This window comes from Pan paniscus, chromosome 19 (genome assembly GCF_029289425.2).
Source record: "Pan paniscus chromosome 19, NHGRI_mPanPan1-v2.0_pri, whole genome shotgun sequence".
NCBI lineage: Eukaryota > Metazoa > Chordata > Mammalia > Primates > Hominidae > Pan > Pan paniscus.
The window spans coordinates 7,801,808-7,823,741 of record NC_073268.2 but is presented as its reverse complement, the minus strand read 5'-3'; the positions used below and the strand labels follow the sequence as shown (position 1 = coordinate 7,823,741).

At 48.9% G+C, this 21,934-nt stretch overlaps 1 protein-coding gene across 3 annotated transcripts in view; it reads left to right on the top strand.

The window, feature by feature from the left end:
- Positions 1–21,934, top strand: part of RPH3AL (rabphilin 3A like (without C2 domains)) — a 214,571-nt gene that overhangs the window by 135,057 nt on the left and 57,580 nt on the right. Inside the window, exon 5 of one of the 3 annotated variants that reach the window (XM_034941190.3) lies at positions 886–972. The exons of the other annotated variants lie outside the window; for them this stretch is intronic. Within the exon in view, the coding sequence (XP_034797081.2) occupies positions 886–972 (87 nt within the window). The remainder of the gene's footprint in view (positions 1–885; positions 973–21,934) is intronic. 3 annotated transcript variants of the gene reach the window in all.

Genomic DNA, 21,934 nt, shown 5'->3' with positions numbered 1-21,934 from the left:
GTTTGCACAATGGTGCAGTCACCTCACTGTGCCTTTTCTCAGGACATATTCTTGTTTTTAAGCAACAGTAATTGTATTTATAAGTTATGAGCTTAATCAACCTTGCTTAAAGCAAAGCCCCTTTCCAGTTCTCATGAAGCTCCCAGGCGTGGGGTCTTCGATGGCCCAGCACATCAGCAGACTGTAGGTTCTAGATTCTGGTTATTTCTGCGTCCAGAGAACATGATAAACTGTCTCTAGAGTCTGACCGGAATCCGTGGCTGCCATGTGAACCTGAGCATATCCTCAGACTCTGCCAAGCTCCGGGTTCCTCACCTATAACGTGGGCCTGAAGTTTACATAACTGGGGTACTAGGATCGCTAAGTGGGGCTCGGTGTAAAGGAAGTGCTCTCGTTGTTACCAGCATTTCTCACGACTGTGTCTTCTGACCTGTCGGACACGCAGGCCAGTTTCGAGTTATACGCAAATGTATGTTTCTTTGTTGAATTGCATTATTTCCAGGCAGCACCGCCATTGGCTGTGTGAAGGCCAGATCACGTGCTGTGGTGTTTGCCTGGACCCTCCCCTGGCATTGGGCGTCTGTGTTGTTTCCAGTTCTTTGCTATCAAACGCGACGCAGCTGTGAATGTCAGCAAGCTTTGCTGTGGTTCCAACAGAACCTAACTCTGGGGGGGGGGTTCCGTGGATGGGGCCATCCATTATGTCCAAAGCCAACTAAGGATTTTTAGATGAGCTGTGCCTCTGCGGTGATTGATTCCTTCTATCCTGAAGCACGAGACGCTCCTTGGAAGGTGCTAAGTGTCCCTTCGTTACAGTTGTCCGAGCCCCTCGGCGGAGGAGGAAGCGGCTGCAGTCTTTACAACCCCATGTCCTCTCTCTTGTAGAAAGTCTGCACCAAATGTGGGATCGAGGCCTCCCCTGGCCAGAAGCGGCCCCTGTGGCTGTGTAAGATCTGCAGTGAGCAAAGAGAGGTAGGGCGTCCAGGGTGACGGTGGGGAGGGCTGGGAGGGCTGGATGTGCTCTCAGATGGGGATGGGTGGACGGTCAGGGTGACGGCGGGGTGGGCTGGGAGGGCCGGATGTGCTCTCAGATGGGGATGGGTGGATGGTCAGGGTGATGGTGGGAGGGCTGAGTGGGCTGGATACACCCTCAGATGGGGATGGGTGGATGGTCAGGGTGACGGTGGGGAGGGCTGGGCGGGCTGGATACGCTCTCAGATGGGGATGGGTGGACGGTCAGGGTGACGGGGTGGGCTGGATACGCCCTCAGATGGGGATGGGTGGACGGTCAGGGTGACGGTGGGGAGGGCTGGGCGGGCTGGATACGCTCTCAGATGGGGATGGGTGGACAGTCACTGGGAGGGGTTTCTCCAGAAGTCAAGGAAGAACTGACCACTCGGTGGAGAAAAGCACGGAGGGACAGCCTGGGGCCACTTCCCCTATGCAGGGGTGGCAGGTTCTACACGTGGGAGAGTCCGAGGTTTCGGTGGGAAGCCCCTCGCACTGAGTGTGAGAGCATGTGGTGTTTGTGGGGGCTGTTATTATGGTAACAGTAGTAGCTACCCAGGGTGAACACTGACTATGTGCCTGGCACTGCCATAAGTTCCTTGCATGTATGAATTCATTTCATCCCTGCACAACCCCAGTGGTGCTATTCTTATCCCCTTTTCCTGATGGGGAAATAAAGACACAAGAGGTTAAATAATCTGCAAGCACAGAGCCAGTTAGTGGGGGAGCCGGAAACCAAACTCAGCCGTTGTCTGCTGTCACGATGCCACCCAACGCCCCTTCTGCTGCTACGGTTCTATGGTTCTAGTTCCAACCCCATTTGAGGGAAGGAAGTCGAGGCTCAGCAAGGACTCTGGGGAGTAGCAGATGGGCAGGGACAGTCAGAACCTCCCTGTGCCAGGTCAGATTGGAGCCAAAACAGCAGGACGTGGCAGGTAGCTTCTGGGAAGTGCCCTGCGGAGGCAGGGCTGGGACAGAATGTGAGGGGCGAGGAGGCGTGCAGCTGGTCTTCCAGATCAGGATTTATTACTTTTTAAATCTCGCTTGTCACATCCGAGGATCCACAAAACACCTTCAATTCTGGAAAATTCTCAGCCATGATGTCTTTGAATATTGCTCCTCTGCCATTCCTTCTCTCCTCTCTGGAAATCCCGCTGGATACATTTCAGAGCCCCTCAACCATCCCCCACAGCTCCCAACTGCTCTTTCTTGCTTATTTCTTTATCTTTCTGTAATCCTTTCTGGGTGAATTCTTTGGTACTGCCTTCCAAGTCACTAAGTCTTTCCTTGAGATCAATTCCCCATTGGTTTCATGGGTTGTCTTTCTTAGGGTTAGTTTTCCTTGGAAGTTTTGGAATTTTGGTTTGTGCGCTCATCCTGTGTGATAATAGTCCGTTTCTCTCTGTTTCCCACCCGGCTCTTCTAGCTGAATAGTTTTGCAGCTGCCTCCCGCTGGGTCTGGGGTTGCCCAGTGCTGAGCCAGGCATCCTGGGTTTGTGGCGAGCTGCTCATCCATGGTGATACTGGGATTATTCCCAGACCCTCATCCCAGCCGTGACAGCTTGGCCAGGCCCTGCTGCTGCTGGGCTTGCTTTCCTCTGAGCTCATTTCCTTATGTATGTTTATAGTCCCGGGGCAGGGCCCTGCTGTTTTCAGCCTCCTTTCCCAGGTGGAAAATCCCCTCAACAGCCTGATTTTAGTGACTCTGCTCTGGTCCCCCACCTCCCAAGGGTCACTTTTAGTCCCTGAACCCTGGAAGACCAATCTCCCAGCTGCCTCTGTCTGCTTCGGAGCCCAGAGCTCAGCAAGCGGCTGTGCCTTCACCCCTCAAAATGGCAAATACTTTGAATTTATGATCCATGGAGATATAGATCTTGTTTTTGCGCACATTTCCTTGCTGCTGTTATTGTGAAAATATTTTCCTCTATCACTTCCGTGTCTTTGGAACAGGAAAAGCTGCAGGCAGGGCCTCACAGTGTGTGCTAGCCTTCTGTCTTGCTGGAAGTCCCTGACTCCTCATCCCCAGATGGAGTTAATAATGCCCGCTCCACAGTTGCTGCGAGAATTCAGTAGGACTGTTGAAGTGGGCAAAACCTCCAGCATAGATATTCCATAACTATCAGAGGCCTCCCTTCCTCCTCAGCCAGAAATCTCCCCTTTGAACCTGAGGTTCTTCTAATCTTCAGGGGAGCCCTTTGACAATGCACATGTCCACGGAAGAGGAAATTCCTTAAAACATCGTCTGTGGGGAGACGCTTTGTGGGATGAAAAGATGGTCACAGCTGAGCTGGGGGAGGGCAGAAGTGAAGGACCTTTGAAGGAAAAGAAAGTGAATGGAAGGAAAGACAAATTTAGCAAGTTTAATAATTTAGTTGAGGGCTGCCCCGTCCCCCTCATGAGTCACCCTCACACTCTGTAACAGTCTTGAGCTACCACCAGCCTGTCTTAATCTCCAGAGGGCTCCGGTGCCCAGAAAAGTCCAAAATAGCTCAGGATGAATTTTCTTATCTTTCCTAAGGCAGAGACTATGAGGCTGTGCATTACACTATCACTTTGCCCTTGAATTTTTAGAGGCTGATAAAACTTAGCCTCTAAAAGATCAAGGATATTCCCTCTCTGCAGCACCAGGCATATGGTGCACGGTTAGTAGGAATGGATGGGGCTGGGAACATGTTCATGGTATATGAGCCTGGGTACCTGGGGGTACCAGAACCATGTGCTGGATTTTTCTGCCTGCTTGTGGGGTGTGGGAAGGCTGGCGTAATTGGTTTCCTAATGCCCTTTCTTCTTAGAAAAATGTCTAATCATAATGAAGAGATAACTAACTAGAAAGGCCATTTAAAATGTCAGATTTCAAGCTGGTTCTGAGTCTGTGATGAAAATTTGGAGTTATGTCTCCCCGCAAAAGCCAAATCCTAATGGAAGAACTTGGGTTTTCTGATATAAACTCTTGGAGCATTCTGCCCAAGGCCTCTCATCTTCCTTTCCTTTCCTGCTTCACTTCCATCCATTCTGCCCAGGGCCTCTTATCTTCCTTTCCTTTCGTGCTTCACTTCCATCCATTCTGCCCAAGGCCTCTCATCTTCCTTTCCTTTCGTGCTTCACTTCCATCCATTCTGCCCAAGGCCTCTCATCTTCCTTTCCTTTCGTGCTTCACTTCCATCCATTCTGCCCAAGGCCTCTCATCTTCCTTTCCTTTCGTGCTTCACTTCCATCCATTCTGCCCAAGGCCTCTTATCTTCCTTTCCTTTCGTGCTTCACTTCCATCCATTCTGCCCAAGGCCTCTTATCTTCCTTTCCTTTCGTGCTTCACTTCCATCATCTCTGGCTGTAATTGTAAGTATTTTTTCTGGAGCGAGTTGAGTGCTGGTGAGATGTTCCTGGGGCTGTCAGGGTGGTGTTGCTGCCTGTGTTATGCCCTTTCACCAGGCGGCAGTGTGAGCCTCGGCCCGTCTGCTTGGGGAGGCTGCGGTCAAACGCGTTTATTCATGTAGGCAGCCGACACATTTATTGAGCACCTCCTATGTGCCAGGCAAAATAGCTCTTCCAATGGGAGAGGGAGACCACAAACCCAGCAAATTCTGCAGTGTCACAGACGGTGATCAAGTCCTCAGGGCAAAGGGGAGAAGGGGTGCTGGGGACACTGGGGTAGTTGCTGGTTTATATGGGGATAAGAGAGGGGCCCACCGACAAAATGACTTTTGAGTGAAGGTCTGAAGCATCTTCTGTGGCTATGTGGAGGGAAAGCATTCCAAGTAGGGGTGCAAAGCAGCAGGTGCAAAGGCCCCGAGGCAGATGTGTGTGCTTGGTAGATCTGAGGCACAGCGAGGAGACCAGTGTGACTGGAGTTAAGTTGGGGCTGGGGAGAGGTTGTCAGATGTATTAGTCTGTTCTCATGCTGCTAATAAACACATACCTGAGACTGGGTAATTATAAAGGGAAGAGGCTTGATGAACTCATGGTTCCACGTGGCTGGGGAGGCCTCACAATCACGGCGGAAGGCGAAAGGCACGTCTTACATGGCGGCAGGCAAAGAAAGAATGGGACCAAGTGAAAGGAGTTTCTTCTTATAAAACCATCAGATCTCGTGAGACTCATTCACTATCACGAGAACAGTATGGAGGGAACCGCCCCCATGATTCAATTACCTCCCACTGGGTCCCTCCCACAACACTTGGGAATTATGGGAGCTGCAGTTCAAGATGAGATTTGGGTGGGGACACAGCCAAACTGTATCATCAGAGATATGATAGAGTGGGTCAGACCATGTTGGTGCTTAGAAACCTTTGTAAGGACTTAGGGTTTCGGGGTTTTTTTGTTTTGTTTTTTTGAGACAGGATGTCACTGTGTCACCCAGGCTGTAGGGCAGTGCCACGATCTCAGCTCACTGCAACCTCTGCCTTCAGGGCTCAAACAACCCTCCCCCCTCAGCCTCCCGAATAGCTGGGACTACAGGCTGTACCACCACGCCCAGCTAATTTTTTGCATTTTTGTAGAGACGGGGTTTTGCCATGTTGCCCAGGCTGGTCTCAAACTCCTGAGCTCAAGCAATCCACCTGCCCCAGTCTCCCAAAGTGCTGGGATTACAGGCGTGAGCCACTACACCTGGCCAAGACTTTGGTTTTATATTCAGTAAAATGAGGTGCCCTTGGAGGGTCTTGAGTAAAGCGGAGACAGAATCCGATCTCCCCCTCTTTTAAAGGGAACTCTGTCTGCTGTGCTGAGGATAAACTGTAGACTATCTCAAAGCCAGTAGCATAGTATTTTATTTTTCTTATTTAATATTGCCCAGATATTTAAGTTCTTATCTGTTGTTACCTTTGGAAGTTTTCATTTTTTAACATATATTCTATACATTTTACTCTTTTCTGATTATAAAATTAATATGGATCATTGATGAACATTTACAATTATAGACAAGCATAAATAAATAAACACCTTCCAAAAATCCAGAATCAGAGACAACCACTGTTAATATTTAGTATATTCCAACCATTTTTCTGTGTCTTTTTTCTTTATATTATTGAACGTGTGTTTTAAAATGAATATCTTAAGTCTTTTCCGGTGTAATCAAGAACTCTTTGTAAACATTCTGTCATATAGATATTCCCCTAATTGAGGACATTTAAATTGTTTTCATTTCTTTCTCTTATTACTGTGTGCATAGCTCTCTGTCTACATTTTAGATTCTATCCTTAGAATGGATTTCTAGGAGGAAAATCAATGATTATTTTCTTGTAGACTCTTGAGTTATTTTATTTTTCTAATAATTAGCTGGTCTGTAATTTTATGTAATTAAAAAAATAAGGGTGCATGGATGATACATTTTCTGAGTCCTTGGCTCTCTGAGAATTTTTGCCTTTATACAAAAAAGACCACTTTACAGATAATGCAATTAATCCTGATCTTTTCCACTCAAAATTCTGTGGATTTTACCCCTGTTGTCCACCAGCCACATTAAGAAAAGAGGGAGAAATGGAAAATATAACAGCTTGGAGAATTGGTACCCAGAAAATGAGAGCGAATAGTGAAATGGTGAAAGAGATGATAATGTGTTTTTTAAAAATTAATTAATTAAAAGATATAAGAGAGGCCAGGTATAGTGGCTCACACCTGTAATCCCAACATTTTGGGAAGCTGAGGCAGGAGGATTGCTTGAGCCTACGAGTTTGAGACCAGCCTGGGAAACATGGCAAGACTTTTTCTCTGCAAAAAAATACAAAAATTAGCTGGGCATCGTGGTGCGTGCCTGCAGTCCCAGCTTCCTGGGAGGTTGAGGCGGGAGGATTGCTTTTGCCCGGGAGGTGGAGGTGGCAGTGGGCTGAGATCGTGCCACTGCACTCCAGCCTTAGTGAGAAAGGCTCACTGAGGTCTTTAGAGCAAGGCCCTGTCTCTAAAATAGAACAAAAGATCTAAGAGAAGGAATAGAAACCAGGTTGAACCAACCAGACCTTTGAGAAAAGTACAAGCAAATTTGGAAAAGAACCCCAGGAACCGTTTTCGTCCCTAAAAATGAGAGATCTCACTAATGAATTTTAAAACTCGGTTGAACTATATTTTGGTCATTTCTTAGCATGGTGAACCTTGTCATTCTTATTAACAGCCGCAGATGTTTCCTTATCATTTGCTTCTCATTGGTTATTTTAAATGTTTGATTCCTGATTGGTGCTCCCAACTGTCTCGTCCCCGATTTCCTCTGTACCAACTGTCCTGGAGACGGGGTTCTTGAGGCCACACAGAACTGTGACATCCTCCTAATGAGCTGCTTGCCTTTGTAAACTGGCTGCTTAGCTCGGAGCTCCATCCCAGCTCTGGACTCTGCATTCCACTCCCGCTGTGGACTGGCACACTCTAGTCCCTCGCCTGGTTTTCTTGCTGGTGGATTAATAAACTGTGATGTGTGTTCAAGATTTAAATAAACAAAAAAGGGAATAAGCCTGGGCACGGTGGCTCACACCTGTAATCCCAGCACTTTGGGAGGCTAAGGTGGGCAGATTGCTTGAGCCCAGGAGCTTGAGACCAGCCTGGGCAACATGGTGAAACCCCCTCTCTACAAAAAAATCCCCAAATTAGCCAGGTATAGTGGCACACGCCTGTAGCCTCAGCTATCAGGAGGCTGAGGTGGGAGGACTGCTTAAGCCCCAGAGGTCGAGGCTGCAGTGAACCGTAATTGCACCAATGTACTCCAGCCTGGGAGCTTACGGTTCCAAACTGTACTCAGAAACACTTGTGTGCAGTTTGAAGAATCATAATAAAAGAGGTACCCACTAATTACCACTGGAGTCGTGACCCCACTGCAGACGTCCCCATGCTTAGTTCTGCTTGTGTTTGAATGTGACAGAAACAAGGTGGATCTGTGTGTATTTTTCTGTGCATTTCTTCTTTATTCAACATTGTGATCTTGAAATTCACCCATGTTGATGCGTGTAGCTGTATTCATTCCCATCACTGTGGCCTATATCCCATTTTAAAAAATACGTACCTATTTATCCATTCTACCATTGATGACCATTTTGGTTACTCTCGTTTTTTCTTTGTTTTTGCTGTTATGAATAATTGTGCTGTAAACATTCATGTCTCCTGGAGTACCTGTACATGTACAAGAGTTTCTGCAGATTTTAGGCCTGAGGGTTTCTCTTGGATTATGGGGTGTGTCCACATTCAACTCTATTGGGTAATTCCGGATCATTTTCCAGAGTGCTTGTATTAATACCAACTCATGCTCTTATGAGCCTAGAACAGCATTCCGGCCACTCTGTTTTCTCCGCGACCACGTCTGTTCTTTCCCCTCCGGTGTAAGTTTCAATTCTGTTCTCCACTCTGGTTTCCCGGCGGTCCTCCCTTATTTCCTTTATTTTGCTCATTTTCTTCTTTTGGTTTTCTATTTTATTAGTAAGGCCCGTCTTTATGTTTCCTAGACACCAAACACTTGTCTAATTATTTTCCTGAGCCCTAGCATGCCACATTCACCTGCACTAAACACTTTAGAGGTTTTCCCCTCCCCGCTTCTGCAGCAGCCTTTCCCAGGCCCCCGTCTCCCTGTTTGTCCACCCTCCGATGCGGCAAGCCCCGCAGACCCAGGATTGACTCCAAGGCATCTCCCCATAGCCCCTCCCTTGGTCTGGGATTGTGCCTGTGACCCTGCCCCATGCAGGAGGCACGTTTGACTCTCCTGCGACCTGGCCCGTCGGAACCAGGGAGGACGAGGGACCGCAGCCCCTGGCTTATGCTGTCTCCTGCGCTCTTCCTGCTCTCCCTACTCTCCCAGATGCAGCCTTGCTTCAGGAAATACTCCTTCCCCAATGCAACTCACATTGCCGGCCTGGCTAGATTCTGGAAGCTGTATCTCCCAGGGATGACAGGAGGGTTGGCGGAGGGAGGACAGCCCCTGTGGCCCCAGGAACTGGCAGCCCTGAAGTGCCAGGAAGGCTGCCCAGGCGGCTTCAGCTGCTGCCCCTACTCCAGCCAGGCAGGTGAGGCCCAGGTGGGCAGGCGAGGCCCAGATGGTCCATACCACACCTCCCGCCTCCCGCCTCATCCCCTCACCTGATGTGCAGCCTGGCGCTGAGCTGTCAGAGGCCCCGGGCTGGGGTTTCGCGGTGCCTTTTCCACGTGCTTTCATGGGTGCATTAGTTGGGGCTGGGAGGAACGGCACTGGCGGCTTCTAAGCGCAGGTTGTTGCAAACCAGAAATTCATTTCATTTACTGTTTAGCCTTGAATCCCTATCCACTAAACGAAAACAAAGAATGACTCACTCAAAGTGACGCTGTAATCAGTAGAAAAGTTCACCGGAATCTAGATTCCCCAGGATTCTACAAACCATTCCTGCAGCGTCTCAAACGTACCTGGGCCATAAGAAAGCTTCTTGGAGGACACAGGTGTTATCTGAGGGGGGGTGGCCTAGAAAGGGGTGAAGAAGACCAATTTTTAAGGAGCTGAAAGCTGGTTAAGACAATTAGCGTGTTCTCTGTTCAGCATTGGCTTTGCCTCCTCAATTTCCCGCCACATCCTGATTGTAACCCGGCAGCCACGGGCCACAGCCAGCACTCACTGTGTCTCCTGCAGTGTGTTGTATACAAAGGTGCTCGGGAAAAGTTTGTGGATTGAAAGAGAAATTTGCAAAGAAATTTTGTGTTCCGATCTCTTCAGAATCTTTTCCCTGTGGGGCACTTTGGATATCCCCGACGTCGCCCTCGCTGGGGTCTCTCCCCGACGTCGCCCTCGCTGGGGTCTCTCCCCGACGTCGCCCTTCCTGGGGTCTCTCCCTGACGTCGCCCTCGCTGGGGTCTCTTCCTGATGTCGCCCTCGCTGGGGTCTCACCCTGACGTAGCCCTTGCTGGGGTCTCTCCCTGATGTCGCCCTTGCTGGGATCTCACGTCGCCACTGGCCCACTGAGGCTGGGTCTTTATTTCTTCCTTCTGGCCCCTCTCTCCTGCTTGTTGATTGACTAAAAAAAGAAAAGTGGCTTCACAGGGTTGGTCTTACATGGTTTTTTGGTGTGTGTGTGTGTGTGTGTGTGTGTGACTTAAAGAATACTTTAAGTTCTAGGGTACATGTGCTCAATGTGCAGGTTCGTTACATCTGTATACATGTGCCATGTTGGTGTGCTGCACCCATTAACTGGTCATTTAGCATTAGGTATATCTCCTAATGCTATCTCTCCTCCCTCCCCCCACCCCACAACAGTCCCCGGAGTGTGATGTTCCCTTTCCTGTGTCCATGTGTTCTCATTGTTCAATTCCCACCTATGAGTGAGAACATGCGGTGTTTGGTTTTCTGTCCTTGCGATAGTTTGCTGAGAATGATGGTTTCCAGCTTCATCCATGTCCCTACAAACGACATGAACTCATCCTTTTTTATGGCTGCATAGTACTCCATGGTGTATATGTGCCACATTTTCTTAATCCAGTCTATCACTGATGGACATTTGGGTTGGTTCTAAGTCTTTGCTATTGTGAATAGTGCTGCAATAAACATACGTGTGCATGTGTCTTTATAGCAGCATGATTTATAATCCTTTGGGTATACACCCAGTAATGGGATGGCTGGGTCAAATGGTATTTCTAGTTCTAGATCCCTGAGGAATCGCCACACTGTCTTCCACAATGGTTGAACTAGTTTACAGTCCCACCAACAGTGTAGAAGTGTTCCTATTTCTCCACATCCTCTCCAGCACCTGTTGTTTCCTGACTTTTTAATGATCACCATTCTAACTGGTGTGAGATGGTATCTCATTGTGGTTTTGATTTGCATTTCTCTGATGGCCAGTGATGGTGAGCATTTTTTCATGTGTCTGTTGGCTGCATAAATGTCTTCTTTTGAGAAGTGTCTGTTCTTATCCTTTGCCCACTTTTTGATGGGGTTGTTTGATTTTTTCTTGTAAATTTGTTTTAAGTTCTTTGTAGATTCTGGATACTGGAAACATTCCCTTTGAAAACTGGCACAAGACAGGGATGCCCTCTCTCACCAATCCTATTCAACATAGTGTTGGAAGTTCTGGCCAGGGCAATTAGGCAGGAGAAGGAAATAAAGGGTATTCAATTAGGAAAAGAGGAAGTCAAATTGTCCCTGTTTGCAGATGACATGATGGTATATTTAGAAAACCCCGTTGTCTCAGCCCAAAATCTCCTTAAGCTGATAAGCAACTTCAGCAAAGTCTCAGGATACAAAATCAATGTGCAATAATGACAAGCATTCCTATACATCAATAACAGAGTACCAAATCATGAGTGAACTCCCATTCACAATTGCTTCAAAGAGACTAAAATACCTAGGAATCCAACTTACAAAGGATGTGAAGGACCTCTTCAAGGAGAACTACAAACCACTGCTCAGTGAAATAAAAGAGGATACAAACAAATGGAAGAACATTCCATGCTCATGGATAGGAAGAATCAATATCGTGAAAATGGCCATACTGCCCAAGGTAATTTGTAGATTCAGTGCCATCCCCATCAAGCTACCAATGACTTTCTTCACAGAATTGGAAAAAAACTTTAAAGTTCATATGGAACCAAAAAAGAGCCCACGTCGCCAAGTCAATTCTAAGCCAAAAGAACAAAGCTGGAGGCATCACGCTACCTGACTTCAGACTATACTACAAGGCTACAGTAACCAAAACAGCATGGTACTGGTACCAAAACAGAGATGTAGATCAATGGAACACAACAGAGGCCTCAGAAATAATACCACACATCTACAACCATCTGATCTTTGACAAATCTGACAAAAACAAGCAATGGGGAAAGGATTCCCTATTTAATAAATGGTGCTGGGAAAACTGGCTAGCCATATGTAGAAAGCTGAAACTGGATCCCTTCCTTACACCTTATACAAAAATTAATTCAAGATGGATTAAAGGCTTAAATGTTAGACCTAAAACCATAAAAACCTTAGAAGAAAACCTAGGCAATACCATTCAGGACATAGGCATGGGCAAGGACTTCATGACTAAAACGCCAAAAGCAATGGCAACAAAAGCCAAAATAGACAAATGGGATCTAATTAAACTAAAGAGCTTCCACACAGCAAAAGAAACTACCATCAGAGTGAACAGGCAACCTACAGAATGGGAGAAATTTTTTTTTTTTTTTTGTGGAGTTGGCATCTCACTATGTTGCCAAGGCTGGCCTCAAACTCCTGAGCTCAACCAGTCCTCCTGCCTCTGCTGCCCTAAGTGCTGGGATTACAGGCATGAGCCGCCATGCCTGGCAGGGTTGGTTTTAAAATACTCTCCAACTCACTTATCCTGGAGGTGACCAGCAGCCCACTGGGGTCTTCCAGCTAGGAGACTCTTCCTCAGTCTGGGCCTCACAGGCCTACGGAAGGTCAGGATCATCGGGGGCTCCCAAACTCCGCAGCCAGCCCAGCCGCTGGTGGGAACTGGCCGTGCTAGCCAAGCCCCAGCCCAGCATCCTTGCGGCACCTGCTTCCCGGGCAGGCGGCCTGTGCTCACCGCAAGCTGCCATCTGTTTCTCCATGCTGTTTCTCTCCTGGTTCTGCTGTTACTTGCAGTTTGGATTTTTGCTGCAAACAGCTTTGCCAGAGGGCCCCCTCTGGAGGTCTGTGAGTGCATTCAGGAGTGGGTGGCTGGTGCTGGGGCAGGCGGCTGCCTGAGCACCCCACCGTCTGTGCCTGCCTCACTCTGGGCTGCTGTCACGGCGTCCCTGGGGGACCCGGATGGTCATACTTCCTCAGTGTGTTGGTCGCCTCCCACACCTCTGTGGCTCTGCCAGAGAGACCTGCTATCAGTGCAGCCTCCTGGCCTCCCACACATGGGTGGTGGCAGGAGGAGGGGGCTCCTGGTGCCTACCAGCCCCCAGGGCAGTCTGCCTCATGGGGACTCCTGCACTGCACCCCTGCAGATGGACTGAGCCATCCCATCTTCCCCTGCCCCTTGCCTGGGGTGTCTACCTCAGCCCATGTCTGTGCACTGGAGAAGTTTGCCTCTGAGGCACTGAGAGATCCAAGAGGCTGCTGACTCTTTCAGCACAGTGCTCCAGTCCGTGAGTTCATCGTTCACACCCAGGCACACCGAAGGACTCCCATCGTTCATAGCAGACGTGAGCTGAGTGCCCACTAAGGGCCAGGCCATGATCATCTCGCTTCATCCCCATGGGAGCCCATTGTCCTCTGTGACAGTTGGAGAAACTGAAGCTTAGAGAGAGGAGGTCACTTGCCCAAAGATGTCGGGTAGTAATTGATGGTGCCAGGGATGAAGTCAGATGCGTCTTCCTCCAGAACACCTTCTAACAGCTCTATTCTTGAATCACTTATTCCTCTAATGTTCACTGAGGATTTGCTATGTGCCGGGCACTGTTCGAGGCCCTTGGAAAACAGCAATGGTGAAATAGCTCTGCCTGGAGCTTGCGTTCCAGCAAGGGGGCCAGGGCTGGGGGTGAGGAACAGACGATGAAACATAAACAAATAAGCAAATCGTATCGTACACTAGATGCTGAACAGGAAAAAGAATAAGTAGGTCAGGCACGGTGGCTCACACCCAGCACTCTGGGAGGCTGAGGCAAGAGGACTACTTGAGGCCACAGAAGTTCAAGACCAGCCTGGGCAACATGGCGATCCCTCGTCTCTAAAAAGTAAAAAATCGGCCGGGCACGGTGGCTCACGCCTGTAATCCCAGCACTTTAGGAAGCCAAGGCGGGCGGATCACGAGGTCAGGAGATCGAGACCATCCTGGCGAACACGGTGAAACCCCGTCTCTACTAAAAATACAAAAAATTAGCCAGACGTGTGGTGGCGGGCGCCTGTAATCCCAGCTACTCGGGAGGCTGAGGCAGGAGAATGGTGTGAACCCGGGAGGCGGAGCTTGCAGTGAGCCGAGATCGCGGCACTGCACTCCAGCCTGGGTGACAGAGTGAGACTCCGTCTCAAAAAAATAATAATAAATAAAAAATAAAAAATCATCCGGGCCTGGTAGCATGATCCTATAGTCCCAGCTACTCAGGAGGCTGAGGAGGGAGGATTGCTTGAGCCCCAGAGTTTGAGACCAGTCTGGGTAACATGGCGAAACCTGTCACTACAAAAAGTTTTTAAAAATTAGCCTGGTGTAGTGGGGGCATGTGTAGTGGCCCCAGCTACTTGGGAGGCTGAGGTCGGAGGATTGCTTGAACCTGGGAGGCGGAGGCTGCAGTGAGCCGAGATGGTACCACGGTACTTCATCCTGGGCAACAGCGTGAGACCCTGCCTCAAAAAAAAACAACCCAAAAACATACTTAAAATCTTAATATAACTATTAACTCTCCAAAACTTAACTAATCGTCTACTGTTGACTGGAAGACTTACCAATAAAAAACATTCAGTTAACACATATTTTGTATATTATATGCATTATATACTATATTCTTACAATAAAATAAGCTAGAGAAAAGAAAATGTTATTAAGAAAATCATGAGGAAGAGAGAATATATTTACTTTTCATGAAGGGGAAGTGGGTCGTCGTGAAGGTCATCCTCATAGTCTTCGTGTTGGGTAGGCTGAGGAGGAGGAACGGGAGTTGGTTTTATTGTCACAGGGGTGACGGGGAGATGAGGACGAAGACGAGGGGTTGCTTTCGTTGTCACAGGGGTGACGGAGGGAGAGGAAAATCCAGCTAGGAGTGGGCCTGTGCAGTTCCAGCCCATGTGGTTCATGGGTCCACTGTATTTATTTAGAAATGCATATACATACATACAAGGTTTTTTTAAACTAGAAAAGCAAGAGATTGCTTAATACAAAATTCCAGATGGTGGTTACCTCTGAGAGGGAGGGTGGGTTTACGGGAGTTTCTCACATCCGGCACCAGTTTATTTCTTGATGAGCTCACAGGTATTTACTCGAATATGATTCTTTGAAATGTCTGTATGAAATACACTTTTGTAGGTTTGCTAGCTTTCACGGGCATACACCCAAAAGATGAGAGGAGGTCGCTAAAATCAGGCAAAAAATAAGAAGCTTGAATCAGTGATTTGGAGAGACCTGTAGGATCTCCCAGAATGCAGGGAAAAACCAAAGAGCTAAACGTGGTCAGGGAGACAGTGATGACTGTGGAAGACAGAGGAAGCGATAGGACTTCAGAACTAGAGACTTTCCCCAGCAGGGAACAAGACCCGTCGGAAATGAGCCACTAATCAAATACGTAATCAAAAAAAGTGTCCCCAGATGCAGGCCCCCCGCTCTGCACCACCCTCGCGCCCTGCTGATTGGGGTCAGCCCAGACAGGGTTTCACTTTGGCTCGGGAGAACATATTTCTGAGACTGTGTTTAAACACAGGCACATTTGTTGTCCTGGGAATTGAATCAAAATCATGACGCTCGTCTGAAAAGACCTGGCTCGGTCTAATTGGCCTGTCCAATTTTCCGCCTCCAGCCCCTATTCATTTCCTGCGTGCAGCCCACTCCGTCTGGGAACAGAGGCGGCTTCGCAGCCAAACACCATTGTAACAGGCCTGCCCTCTCTCAAACCGGTGTCAGAGCAGCCTCAGTACCGGGGCTCCAAAGGATTTCATGCCGCGTGCCAGTTGAAAGTGTGGGGAGTCTGTGTCAAATGTTGACAACACAAGTCATTAAGAGCAGCAGATGAAAGTGTCATTAGCCTCCATGCATTTGCTGAGCTTACAAGAGCATCTGGACAAAGGGAGAGAATGGTGCGCAGGACCAGAGAGAAGACAGGGGCCCCTGTTCTCAGCAGCTTGTAGGGACCTTTCCTCATCACAGGTGACGTGAGAGATGATGCAAAGGCCATGGGGCACCCATGGGGCACAGACCCCGAGGCTGGGGTACAAGGCAGGGTGAGGCCAGAGGTGAAGCTTGGCGACCTGTCCCAGGGTTCTCCCTGATCCAGGGGCACGCAGCCCTACAGGCATCGGGAGCCAGCGTTGGGCAACACCTCCCTCTGCGGCTGGCAAATGCTCCTTACCGGTAATTGTGTGGAAGCCTCACAGGAGCCAGTCCCCGGCCAGGGGTTAATGGAAGCCAAAGCATTTCCTCTAGTTCTGAAATAATCTAGCCGAGGTGTTTAAATCATCTGTCAAGAAAACAGCACCGTCAGAATTCTGTTTCTCACTGCCGTTTTTCCTTTCTACTGTGCTGGCAGTTGCCTGCCTTCCAGACTGACCTGGTTGCTCAAAAACCCACTTGGAATGAAGATGAAACTCACTCAGGCTCTGGAGAAAGCTGTGCTCTCCTGGGCTGAGTGGGGAGCTTTGCTGCCCCGGCGGGGATTTGGAAGAAAGGACAGGTGCAGGTGCTCTATCTTTCCTGGGGTGTGATTTCCAGCGCATCTTCTGATGAGGGCGGGGCCCTCCAACTGGGTACAGGGGAGCCAGCCGGCCACCTGCAGCATGGGGAGGCAGCAGACTTTCCAGGCAGGATGAATTTTATGAATCTGTGCACTCCCACTGGAGTTGAGGGGAGCACAGGGATGATGGGGGCTTTCTCCCTGGCTCACCAGCATGCACCCAGGTGCACGCACACACACACACCCCACTGGGGAGCACAGGGATGATGGGGGCTTTCTCCCTGGCTCACCAGCATGCACACAGGTGCACACACACACACACCCCACTGGGGAGCACAGGGATGATGGGGGCTTTCTCCCTGGCTCACCAGCATGCACACAGGTGCACGCACACACACACCCCCCACTGGGGAGCACAGGGATGATGGGGGCTTTCTCCCTGGCTCACCAGCGTGCACACAGGTGCGCACACACACACACACACACACACCACTGGGGCCTTAAAGTGTCATCTTTTAAAACACAAATACATGAATCCTCCTGGAAGGGGTCTCACTTCGCTTTGAGCTCACACCTCAATTAGGAATGAGTTAGCACTTCAGAAGGGATTGGACCAGATGGATGCCTGGGTGGGGAGAGGGGCAGGAGGAAGCGGCTGCCCACAGCTCTGCCCAGCTGCCCTGGTGTGGCTCAGACCCTCTTGGGGGCTTGGATCGCTTGCTTGTGCTTTGCCCCCTCACGCTGAACATCTGCCATGAGCAGAGACTGACCCTGTGGGGTGGAAGTCAGCAGAACCCTCCCAGAACAGAAGGGCCCAAAGGCGAGGCGTGAACACTCACACAGGAGAAGAAGACAGCCCACTGTGGATCTGTGCCACCGGCCTCCCGTCTGCAAGAACATTGGCTGTTGTTTCCTTAGCTCAATCTTAGAACTGTACACGAGATGCTTAGTAAATGTGATTTGGATGAATTAATATCCACTGGCTCCCTTTTCAGATGTTGTTTGTGTCATTTTCCAGAGGTCGGGGAAGGAAATAATGAGGAAAGAGTTACTGTAAACTTAATTCCTACTGAAAGGAAAAGGACAACAACAAGAAGAGATTATAAACAGAGCACAAGGGAGGGAAGAGGGAATAAAAGAAAAAGCCGTCAGCAGATCAAGTATTTCAGGATGACGAATGTTTTTCCTAGTTTTAATTCTGCTGGTTGTCTTAGGTGGATATGTGTATGCATATATATATAACTTTTGAATATTCAAAGCTATACTTATCTAATTACTTACATTACAATACAAAAAATATCTCTTGGCCAGGTACCTGTAATCCCAGCACTTTGAGAGGCCAAGGTGGGAGGATCACTTGAGTATAGGAGTCTGAGACCAACCTGGGCAAAATGGCGAAATCTCATCTCTCTTAAAAAGAAATTACAAAAAAAAAATTAGCTGGGCATGGTGGCATGCGCCTGCAGTCCCAGCTACTCGGGAAGCCTAGGTGGGAGGATCGATTGAGCCTCGGAGGTGGAGGTCGTAGTGAGCTGAGACCGCACCACTACATTCCAGCCTGGGTAACAGAGCAAGGCCCTGTCTCAAAGAAAAAAAAATGTCTCTTAATTCCCTCTTCTCATAAAGTATGAGGCACCCAGTGTGTTTTATTTCCAGCTACTTTTTGGGTTTTATTGAGACAATCTGGAATTTGGGGTCAGATTTGTTTTGTTAACTGATTCTTTTATATCTACCTTCAAAGCATAATTTCTTACACATTTTCATGTTTTGCAGTTATGTGTACATTAGTAATTTAGACTGAGTTTTGTCTTTCATTGACCACTGTGAATTTTCAGGCACCACGAATTCCCCATTCTTGAGATGTTGATTTTACTTCAAACATTGGTCAACTGAGCTGTGATACACCTGTAAACAGGTGTTTGGGGAAGAATGGCTGCATTCTGTGTTCCATTTTTGCTGATACCGGTCACAGGTGGAAGGGTCATCCTCCACGCTTAGAAGAGCAAATGCTGACCTCTTCCTGCGTTGGTCCTGTGTGGTCACAAATGTGTCCAACAGGCCTTGTGACATGCGTCATGCCCTCCTCACACCGATCAGTGGAAAACCACCATGCCGTGGTCACACACACGGTGCGGATTCTGAGTCCCCATCCAGCGCGCACGGCTCTGAAGGGTAATCCTGATGTCAACATGCCGCGGATTGTGAGTCCCCATCCAGCGCGCACGGCTCCGAAGGGTAATCCTCCTGTCAACATGCCGTGGATTCTGAGTCCCCATCCAGCGCGCACGGCTCTGAAGGGTAATCCTGCTGTCAACATGCCGCGGATTCTGAGTCCCCATCCAGCGCGCACAGCTCTGAAGGGTAATCCTGCTGTCACATGCTGCAGATTCTGAGTCCCCATCCAGCGCGCACGGCTCCGAAGGGTAATCCTGCTGTCAACATGCTGCGGATTGTGAGTCCCCATCCAGCGTGCACGGCTCCGAAGGGTAATCCTGCTGTCAACATGCTGCGGATTCTGAGTCCCCATCCAGCGCGCACGGCTCCGAAGGGTAATCCTGCTGTCAGCCAGAACTTTGAGGTAGGGTGGTTCTATTCGGGTTGGAGTGACAGATGGCATTTCCGGCAGAAAACAATGCTAGAAACAAGTGTGTATGTTACCTCAGCACACCTCACGTTTGCTGGGCTTGTTCAGTATCGGTGTGGGGCCAAGGCTCTTGGAGAGTCCAGCTTGTCGCACGCGGCCAAAATCGTGGCTTTGAAATCTGATCAGAGATCACCGCCCAGCCATCTTGGAAAGCAGCATCGCGTCCGCCAACAGCACGATACCTTCAGGTCCTTGTTTCCTGCTGGACCCAGCTCTGCCTGCCCGTCTGCAGTGAAACTTTGGTTCCCCCTTGAAAACCCGTCGAGGTGCCCACGGCCAAAATTCTGACTCCGGGTGGTTAGGTGGGTGCAGTGATGTGTGGGAAGGAACTTGGCCTTCTTCAGGGACGGGAGTGTCGGTGTGTTACCAACTCATACCGACGTTCTCAAACTAACTGTAACTTCACAAAGTCTCTTCCATGGCAGGAAATTTTACTTACTGCATTCCTTTCCTTTCCTGAGCTACCAGCTTTTCTCCCTTAAGCCACATCCAGATTCAGTATACCAGCCACAGACTGTGCCAGCTCCCCACGAGTCGACCTACCGTGCAGACCGAGGATTTAATAATATCAACATCCAATTACCAATCTGTTACATTTTAATTTTAATCAAAGTAACACATCATATGGTTTTAAAAAATCAAATTGTTCGGAAGAGCTAACGTTGGGGAATGGCAGTCGCCCGGCGGCTCCTTGCCAGCGCGTCACCCACTGCTGCCTGTTCGTCCACGTGCTGGATCCTGCTGTGCCTTTCTTGATGTACCAACTTGGGAGACTCTCTATTGACTCCTGGCCATGCAAGATGAGGAGCTGGCCAGCTTGGACTCCTCTGCTTCCCCTCTGTCCCCTGATGTTGATCGTTGTGTTATTACTTTCGGCTCTTTGATTAAGTTTGTGACTTTGTATAACATTCTCCTCTGTCTTCTTCCATCAGCTTTGGTACCCTTGACTCCGTGTGAGCTGTGGATATGGAGGCCGCCTCTTCCTCCCCCATGCCCACCTCCCTCCTTGTCTAGATGGTATCTTTAGTTGTAGATTGCCAGAATTTACATGTAGATTCTGTTCTTTAGCTATAATTAATTCTTCCATGCTTTATGATTTGTGCCCAGGTCTTCATGCACGTGGCAGAGTGATGACACAAAGAGGCTAATGTCATTGGAAGAATTTCTTGCTCACAGTTCCTGAGAGGAGGGGACCACCATGTTGGGCAGGGCCACGTAGGGGAGCACCAGAGCCAGTCGTGGGCAGAGGAGAGGGGAAAACACATCCACAGCCTTTACTGGGGCTTCTGCGGGGAAAGCAAGGTGGGGCCGGACTGAATAACCCTGCAGGCTTTGTGGCATAGGGGCTGTCCCTACTTGTGTGCTCCCTGACTCTCCATTGATTTAGGGCAGGGGGAATATTGGCTTGGTGTGTGGGCGTTAGATAAAGGAGATGGCTCGGGGCATGGGCTTAGGATTCGTTTGATGGTTTGTCGCTTGACTTTTGCACGCCTACAAGAGCTGGGTCACAGGGGAGATGTAAACAGCTTGGCCAGGCTGGCCTTGAATTCCTGGCCTCAAACGATCCTCCCACCTCGGCCTCCCAAAGGGTTGGGATTATGAGCGTGAGCCGCTGCACCTGGCTGGGATTTACATTGTAAAAATTATTTTGTTGGCCGGGTGCGGTGGCTCACGCCTGTAATCCTAGCACTTTGGGAGGCCGAGGCGGGTGGATCACGAGGTCAGCAGTTCAAGACCAGCCTGGTGAACATGGTGAAACCCCGTCTCTACTAAAAATACAAAAATTAGCCGGGCCTGGTGGCAGGTGCCTGTAATCCCAGCTACTCAGGAGGCTGAGGCAGAATTGCTTGAACCCGGGAGGCAGGGGTTTCAGTGAGCCGAGATTGTGCCACTGCACTCCAGCCTGGGTGACAGAGCAAGATACCATCTAAAAAAAAAAAAATGTAAACATTAAACATCTTAGGCTCAAACGTATGTGAGGATCACATTTTTATAATGACCTTGACCCCTAGACCACCCCAAGGAGAATGTTCCCACTATTCTGAGCAAACATTCCTTTTTAACTCTGAATTTCTTCATCCCTGTCATATTTTAATTTATCCAGTATTTGGACCATGATGTTCTTGTGTAACTTTTCGTTTTTCCTGGAGTTTTTATTGACTGTGTTTCTTATTGACAACAGAATAATGAAACTTTACATCCTCTTTTATGCAGCTTTTTTATTTTACCATCTATCGTGTGGAGCCTTCTGTTTTCCTGTGAGATGCCCTCCAGACCCCAGAGTAGTTCCTGAGCGCTGCCTTCTGGGAACTTCCCCTCAGCTCACCTTTTGAGTTGGAGACTGTTTCCAGGATCCTATGTTTTCCCTTTCTTGTTTTTCACTTGTGTTTTTCTGGAACCCGTCCTAAGTTCTTCTTAAAAAGAGTGTGTGTAAGGGAAACTCAGCGTCCTTATGAGTTTAAAAACATCTGTATTCCGCCCTCCCATTGTGTTGATAGTTTGGCTGATAGAATTCTAGATCCAGAGTCTTTGGGCGGCCACTGTTACCGGTGATAAGTCTAATGCGATTCTGGGTCTGGTTTCCTTATAGCTGGCCTATCTTTTCCATGGTAGTCAACTTGAGCCACCATAACAACATACCATAGACTGAGTGGTGTAAACAGTGGGAATTTGTTTCTCAGAGCTCTGGGGACAGGGAAGTCCAAGATCGAGGGGCTGGCTGATCCAGATCCCTGGTGAATTCGGATCCCTGGTGAAGGCTCTCTTTCTGGCTTGCAGCTGGCTGTGTTCCCGCTGTGCCCTCACATGGCAGAGAGAGAGAGGAAGCACATTCTTCTGGTGTCTCTCTCATCACCCTCATGACCTCATCTAAACCTAATTCCCTTCCCAAGGTCCATCCTCACTCACAAGCACATGAGGGTTAGGGCTTCAACATGTGGATTTGGAGGACACAGTTCAGCCCCCAGCACCCTCAAGGAGCCTGTGCTTCTCCTAAGTAACCTGAGTGACTTAAGCCTTGCAATTTGGATGTGTGTTCAGTTGACTATT